At 37.6% G+C, this 8,473-nt stretch overlaps 1 protein-coding gene across 1 annotated transcript; it reads left to right on the top strand.

The window, feature by feature from the left end:
- The first annotated feature begins 5,002 nt into the window (after positions 1 to 5,002).
- Positions 5,003 to 7,389, top strand: LOC107738369 (uncharacterized). The gene is made up of 3 exons (XM_016550120.1): positions 5,003 to 5,634; positions 5,841 to 6,123; positions 6,220 to 7,389. Exons 1-3 carry the CDS (start codon positions 5,375 to 5,377, stop codon positions 6,886 to 6,888), a joined length of 1,212 nt encoding a protein of 403 aa, XP_016405606.1. The 5' UTR covers positions 5,003 to 5,374; the 3' UTR covers positions 6,889 to 7,389.
- Positions 7,390 to 8,473: the final 1,084 nt, after the last annotated feature.

The raw sequence follows: 8,473 nt of genomic DNA, 5'->3' as shown, positions 1-8,473 counted from the left end.
TATATATATATATATATATATATATATATATACACACACACACAGTATATTCAAAATCTAAATATTAACAAAAAACTATAATAGTATATCAGGGATACTACATAGCAAATCCGGAATTTGCCAGGCAGGGTATGGACTCTGAGCAGGAATGCACATCCCATTCAGGAAAAGGATCCCCTAAACACACCTGGTCTCCATTATCTGCCCATTTCACAGCCCTGCACCCCCTCACGGGCCAGCCTGGGAACCAACTTCAGCGCTTTCATCCTCTCATCATTAGAGCAGCATGCCCGGGGTCAGGGCCCTGTCCCACAGCCCTCCGAGCGGCAACACACGTAACTGATTTTGGTTGGGGGAAAAAAAGAAAGAAATCCGAAACAGGCTGCAGTCTGAAAAGTATTAATAAGAGCAAGTCTTCTACCAATTATTGTATTAAGAATTCTGCTTGGGGTTGGACCTTGTCCCAAAAACTATGTGAAACCTGAAGCAGTACCCGTCTCAGTCTGTCTGAAACAGACACAGTTTGTAAGCGATGCTCTGATACAGCTGTAACCCTTCTTGCTTTCCATATAGCCCTTAACTGTTTAAAACATATGCATACATACATGAAAAATCAAACCTAGTGAAGCAGACGTATATTATGGTCATTTACACATGCACCCACACCCTTGGTTTCAAACATGAATATGGCTGAAATATACTGAGTGCTAGATTTATTCTGATTATTTTGCAGGCTTTCCCTCCTAAATATACTCTTTAGTGTGACGGCTGGAGACATATGGATCTGCAAGGCCTCGCTCTCATTCACCTCCCTTGCCTTGACGCTTCTCCACATTATTAACTCTTTCAGTGAGAAACTAACTCTCATTTTGCATTATAGTTTAAAATATGAATCGTCCCATTTCATTAATATTTTTAATGTTCTTTAGGGGGGAAAGTAGCAAATGGGGCATCTGAAATACATCGCACCAGTTTAAATAGATTTTTTTTTTGCTAATTCCTCATTTATTGAAGGAAATATTGCAGAGTGAGAATTTATGCTATACGATTAGTTTATAGGGTAAAATGTGGTGGTTTTGCACAGTAAATACTATGCATGTACGTAAAATGTACGTAGTAACTGCAATACAGATGGGGATAGCAAAACAAAAAACAATAAAATAATATATATACAGTATATATATATATATATAGTGGAAATTATTTTATGTTTGGTGCAACAAACAAACCAAATAACAAACAAGCAAATAAATAAATAAATAGTGCGCTAAATTGATGAATGTTATTTATGTATACATATCTGTTGCAATGACATTTGTTTTTGTATCTTTGTATTCAGATAGAAACAAGTGTGACAAAACTAAATGAAAAGCACATTTTGTCGTAACTTTTAACCATTTTTAGTTTCCATTTAGATGTAATGTGGTGTTTGGGTTTTGTTTCATGTTCATGTTTTCATGTCTTTTATTTTGTAATTGTTTCACCCTGTTTGTGTCATGCTTCCCTTGCCCTCATGTATCCATGCCATTGGTTCTCTGTTGTAACCTGCTGTTGGTGAGTCTAGTCTGTTCAAGCCTGTTCATGTCAAGTCAAGTCTGTTCATGCCTCGTCAAGTCTGTGTCTCTAGTCTTCGTTTATTGTTTGGATGTTTGGATCACTTTGTAAATAAACTGCACTTGGGTTCTCACTACACTCGCCTTCAGTGGACTGATTCGTTACATTAGAACATTGAATAATTTATAAAAGTAATTTTCTTTTTATTATAACCCTTTAAAACAAATCTGCAATATTTATTTTTTTTAATTAAAATAATCACAAACTTGGATAAAAAGGGAAACAAAGGTAAATGGCTAAAAAAAGTACCAGTTGAACCAGAAATATATTGATTTTGATAAAAACGAAGAAATATATTGCTATAATAATCAATAAAGTGTATACTTTTACACAATTCAGCTTAAAGCCCCTTTTGTGTTGCGGTCATTTTGGTGAACAACCACAAAATGACCTTTGACCCCAAACATGCTATTCAAACCCACGCAGATTTTACTTAGAAAGTTTGTTACCCATTCACGGCAATATAAATGCATGTCTGAAAGACATTTTATTTTTACACGTGAAAGGGTGAACCATTAAAGCACTTTGCCAGACCCATCTGAGACAAATCTGAGAAGCACATTGACTGAGACACCCCAAGAGAAGAAGGAAAAAGAGCGTACATGGTCCTCCCATGATAATTTTTGCATGGGAGAGAAAGAAAAAACAAACAGTAATGAAGTGTAATGGTCCACTCTCTCACGGCACCATATACTTTCACTCCCATAAATCTTAGCAAACATTTCAGGAGTTTAAAAAAAAAAAGTTTTGCTCTCTTACAGAGGCCCGAGAGAGCTCTCTGCATAATGTTACTTTGAGGTTACCGAGATGACACCTGGAGCACAACTTTGAAGTGAAGTAAGACTATCCCTCCGTTTCTGTTGAAATGATATATCGGGTATTGAAGAAAGGAGGAGGCTGGAGGAGTGAGGGAAGGAGAGGGCAACCAAGAAGGAAGAGCAAGGGAAAAGTACAACCACATTCCCTGCACATATTCTCCTCATTACCAGAGAGAGAGAGGGAGCCGATCACTCAATTATTGGCTGCAGTCACAGGCTAATATTCCTGCCTGTCAGCCCTGATTTTTGCTCAGTTTTGTTCAGACTCCTTCTGATGGAGCTCATTTCGTGTTAACCAGAAACAGAAGGTGCTGTGAAAACTGCGACACCTGATCCTGTGTCCAAGAGACGGGAAGTGCACCGCGAGGCCTGGTGCCTGCCAACGCACCCTCTCCGCAGGCACCCTCCCTAGGACTCAAAAAGGGGCGGCGGGACGGGTCAGGAGTGTTGGTCAAAGATAATCATGAAAGGGTGCAGGAGTTTGATTGATATAAGTATGGAACATCAGAATGTCTGAGTCTTATAAATGTGCGAATGAACAGTAAATTGCATGTTGTCTGTTTGGATTTAATTTCTTTAATGCACATTACCTAAGATTTATAAAATGTACATAACTATTAAGGCAAGACACTACAGACAAAAACATTGTTTTTTCAGGCACTGGTCAAGTGTGGGAAGCTAGTGGAAATTAGTGAAAAGAAAACATCCAAAAACACATTTAAGTGCTTATTTTCTTGCACTTTATCTATTTGCATCTGTATATATTTCAGTTGTAATATTTATCTTAAAGGCTATTTTACCAAAGTGAGTTATTTTTTCTCCACTTCAGTAGCGTTTACCTACAGTACATCAAACTTTACAGTTTCCTATTTACATTCTGAAGGTTTTTACAGAGTGGCTTGTTACTATGTAATTTGCCCCATTCATATTTTATTACACATTTTATTCCTAAAAACATGGTGACAGTACATTGTTTTGACAGTACTTTTTGATTTATGGAGTCATAGAGAGAGAGAGAGAGAGAGACTTTTGTTTTGTTACGTCAACAAAATGAAATGAGAATTTTGAACATGGCTTTATATAATGTTTAGAGTTCGACTCTTCATTTTTAGAATTTAATCAGATAATGCCTCATTTGCATAATTAAACATAACTTGTAATACAAGATAATAGTCTTAAACTGTCATTAATCAACTTGGGGAAAGTATGCTGTAATTTTTGTTTTGTTTTGTTTTTACCCTATTCACCTATGGTATATTTCAGTCTGTGGAATTCACAGAAAAAGATGTATGTATGTATGTTTCAGTGATTAGATTCTGTCTTTTGATAAAAAAAAATGCAATACATTTAGAATTTCATATTTATTTTTAGTCAATTTAATTTTAGTCTGATAATTTTAGTTGAAGAAAATGACCATAATTAAACCACATAATACAACTGTTATACATTGATGTAAACAACAAAAACAAGCTAAAAAAAATGAAAATGTAAAATTTTTGTCAATAGTATGCCTGATTTAAAAAAAAAAAAATCCTTGGTAAATGGCTATATTCATCAGTAATTTTGTTGATGAGATTAAAAGCCTATTCACACCAGGAACGACAACTACATTAGCATCCACACAAAATTTTTTTAAAAAACATAATGGAAAAAAAAAAAACTGAAATTGATTTCAAAGATATAATTTCTCTGTGTAATTATAATCATAGCTGTGGTACGGACTTTCTTATTCTCACTGAACTGGAATGATTATAAAAACTTACATGTAATAGTTATTGTCATGGATATTGTCCTTGGTGTGAATGGGCCTCAAAACTGGGAAAGTCTGATGGCAGAATTTGTCACTTTTTTGGGTGAACTTTTCCATTAAGCAATAGATAGATTGCACTTTTATTTTGTACTATGCATGGGGTTTCCATTTATGAGTGAGCTATTCCTTTAAAATTCTCTGTGTACTAAATAAGAAAGAAATTGTTGGCAACGTTCCAGTCGAGGTGTATGTGATCAATTGTTCAGTTCGCCCGCTCTTGTCAGGGACAGCTTCATATTCCTGCCTGTGAGGAGGGCCTGTTTAAATAAAGCTCTTGCTGCTTCCCTCAATTCAAAAGAGTGACTCGTCATTCCCATTTAAGTCTTCCCACTGTTCTGGACGTCTCTTTCTCGGATCCTCTTCACCCATCATTTCTTCTGACGGATGAGATTGAATTAGTCTGACCTGTCCTCACAGTTTGAGCGTAATTTGGCTTTGACATTGATAGCAGGGAAGATGCCTGACATGAATAGATGGAAGAGAGCGGGAAGACAGAGGAAGGAAGTGATCACAGGATGCATGGCAATGAAGGAGGAACTCTGCCTGATTTTAAGGCCTTGACCAAATAAAATGCCTTGCTTGATATTTGATGTCATTATCTCACAGAACTGTTAGGGATCAGTCTGTTAGAGATCAATCCTGGCCAATCAAGCAAGCGGTTCATGTGCAAAGACCTTGCAGAGAGAAAACCTCTGCTGTTAAAACACTGTTCTAAAGAAAATTACACCAATAGTAAACAAAACGCTTTTAGATATTACAGTTTTTTCCAATTGCTAACACACTAAAATGACATGCACAGCACAATTATTTAAACTGACACACAGAGAGCAAAACTTCTTCTCAAGTCTCCAAAAGTCTAAACACATTTTCTGCTTTACACACATTTTGCATTTCAAAATGGCACTTTTTAAATGCACTGAACACAGTTCTCTGCATAAGACACAACAATCTGACATAAAGTCACATGTTTGCCATTTCAAAACACTGCCATTCAAAATGACACTACATGAGCTAATTGGCCAATTACATGTGCCACCTGGCCAAACACCTCAATGGTTAATTGTTAACACTTCAATCAGGATGTAAGCACTGTGAAAAGACCACAGGTGAGAACCTTTTTTTTACAACCACAATGGAAGACATTGCAGAGAGAGGAAGAGGAAGAGGGAGGTTGAGAATAAGAGGGGGAGGAAGAGTGAGAGGTAGGGGTAGAGCAGGTAGAGGAGTTCATGGCCAAAGAAGACAAACACTTTCAAATGAAATCAGAGCAACCTTAGTAGATCATGTCATCAACCATGGGCTGACAATGCGTGAGGCTGGACAGCGAGTGCAGCCAAACTTGAGCCGTTTTACTGTCGCCTCTGTCATCCGGACCTTTAGACTGGAGAACAGGTATGTAACCAAAATTTCATGTAGTACACATGTAGTATACCCCATGTCATAGTGTATCTGTTGGGTGACACCTGTTTACATAGTGTATGACATCAGCCATTCATGAACTGTACAAGTTTCCTGTACAATGTACTCTACTGTGGGGGAAAATATTTAGGCTGCATTGTCCAAGCCCTATATATATTTTTATTTTATTTTTTCTGAAGGACTGAGAGACGACACCATGGTGGAGGAAGGGGCCAAATGTTCACCGGGGTACAGGAAGCTGCCATTGTAAACTTGGTTTTGGAAAATAATGAAATCAGATTACGAGAAATTCAAAGCCACATCATCCAAGACAACACCTTATTCAACAACATTCAACGAGTCAGTCTGTCCACATTGGCTCGCATTCTCAAGCGAAACCAAATCAGAATGAAACAACTTTATAAGGTGCCATTTGAGAGAAACTCTCAAAGAAACAAAGAGTTCAGACGAGCATATGTGGATGTAAGTACTATATTGACTGCAGTACACTACACGCAACATTGTTTCCCAGTGTACTGGATAACACCATATTGACTGATTTTTGTTCTTTGTTTTCAGGGAGTACTGGAAATGGATGCTCATGCAATCCCACATGAGTTCATCTTTATAGATGAGGCTGGGTTCAACCTAGCAAAGACCAGAAGAAGGGGGAGAAACGTCATTGGCCACAGAGCCATTATAGATGTTCCTGGCCAACGTGGTGGGAACATCACACTGTGCGCTGCCATCTCCAGTATGCATGGTGTCCTCCACCGTCATGCCAACCTTGGACCATACAACACAGCCCATATTCTCACATTTCTGGACAGACTTCAAAACATTCTCATACCACCAGAGCGTATGAATGATGCAGACCATCAAAGAAACCGGTACGTTGTAGTATGGGACAACGTGAGCTTTCATCGTGCAGCCCCAGTCCAAAACTGGTTTGCTGACCACCCAACATTTCTTGTGCAATACCTCCCACCATACTCACCATTTCTGAACCCCATAGAAGAGTTCTTTTCGGCATGGCGGTGGAAGGTATACGACCGGCAGCCCTTTGTGCGCATGCCTCTTGTGCAGGCCATGGAAGAGGCATGTGATGAGATTGATGTGGGTGCAATTCAGGGATGGATAAGGCACTCAAGGCGCTTCTTCCCTCGATGTCTGGCAAGGGAAGATATTGCCTGTGATGTTGACGAGGCGTTGTGGCCAGACCCGGCTGTGCGGCAAGATGCTGCCTAATTATTTTTCTTGCCTCTTTGTTTTACTGTAATATATTTTTTCTGAAATTTTCTTTTTCAGTTTACTGTTTTTTGTAAGAATATTTTTGTTCAGTCCCATGTAAATATATCTGCTGTGCATATGTTGCACTGACTTGTTTACTGTAGTGAAAACAAATAAATAAATGTTGCAACAGCATGTGTGTGTGTGTGTGTGTATCTGCAAATATTTCTGTGCATGTGAACAATCTGATACATATTTTAGTATTATGGCAAAGCATACTAAAGATGGGGGTGCTTTTCATTATGCCCAACAGTGTGTAGTTGGTTAGGCAAAAATCTGGTAATATGAATGAAGTGTGTGCCATTTCATGCAAAAGTTTGCTTTTGATAATGCTATGTGTAGTTTCGGTTGCAGTGCTTCATTTTGCAGGATATATGAGGTATTTTGCAGTTTGGGTGTGTGGTTTTGTGAATTGTGTTAAGTTTTTTGATAAAACCAGACTAGTTTGAAAAATTGTGTGTTAGCAATTGGAAAAAACTGTAATAAAAATATCTATTTTTTAAGAACTTGATCTGCAGAATGCATAAAAGGGGTCAGATTGGCCCATAAATATACAATGACTCATATCCATTTCCAAATGTGCACTTATAGTGTACTTAAAATCTTTCATGACTATATTTAACACACTTAAAGGGATAGTACACAAAAATGAACAGTACAGTTGCTGGTCCCTATTGACTTCCATAGTATGAAAAAGAAAGGGGAAAAAAAGGGACCAGAAATTGTTTTGCACATTATTCAAAATATATTTTTTGGTGTTCAAGAAGAAAAAAAAAACTCTTACAGTTTTGGAAAATCTGAGGATGATGACAGAATTTGTCTTTTTGGGTGGACTAGCCCTGTAATAATTTCAAATTAAAAGTTTTGTCACGCTTTAAAGAAGTGCACTTATTTTGATGAGTTGACTCACATACTATATGCATATATTGGTTTGTGTCTATCAATTTCATATTTTGTGTTAAAGGGACACAAAATGTATTCTCGTAGCTTCATAAAATTACGGTTGAACCACTGATGTCACATGGGCTATTTTAACGATGTCCTTACTGTGTTTCTGAGCCTGGGAACATTTCAGTTGCATTGCTGTCTATGCAGGGTCAGAGAGCTCTCTGATTTTATCAATTATATCTTAATTTGGTCTTACGGGTTAGGAACGACATGAGGGTGAGAAATTAATGACAGTATTTTCATTTTTGGGTGAACTATCCCTTTAACAGTGGATAATTCTGTAAAAGGTTCAATGTATTTTCAGCAGGATTTTTTTCCAGTCTTGGATATGAGCTTTTCTTTCCAAGACAGTCTATGGAACTATTGCCTATTTCATCATCTGCCAAGTAAAAGCTCATTTTGAAAATCATTGTAACTCAATAAGCCATACAATGCAAGCTGTGCACCGTCTACTGCCCCACATGTTCAAAACCTACATGGGCAACTACAAACCATTTGAAGTTGGTTTGAGTATGACCTAGATCAGGTTTACCTAGATCTGATTCCATTTACCTTTTACACCTTCATCCTATACAATAAGACTAAAAACAACAGC

The sequence above is a fragment of the Sinocyclocheilus rhinocerous genome, unplaced genomic scaffold, assembly GCF_001515625.1.
Source record: "Sinocyclocheilus rhinocerous isolate Xijiao unplaced genomic scaffold, SAMN03320098_v1.1 scaffold1065, whole genome shotgun sequence".
NCBI classification, from domain to species: Eukaryota; Metazoa; Chordata; class Actinopteri; order Cypriniformes; family Cyprinidae; genus Sinocyclocheilus; species Sinocyclocheilus rhinocerous.
This window is presented reverse-complemented; position numbering and strand designations above follow the sequence as displayed.

Bases quoted from the DNA above. Each gene is read 5' to 3' on its own strand.
- LOC107738369 (XM_016550120.1), top strand. From the start codon at position 5,375: ATGGAAGACATTGCAGAGAGAGGAAGAGGAAGAGGGAGGTTGAGAATA. The intron at 5,635-5,840 runs GTATGTAACCAA...TTTTTTCTGAAG, and splicing joins ACCTTTAGACTGGAGAACAG to GACTGAGAGACGACACCATG. The intron at 6,124-6,219 runs GTAAGTACTATA...CTTTGTTTTCAG, and splicing joins TCAGACGAGCATATGTGGAT to GGAGTACTGGAAATGGATGC.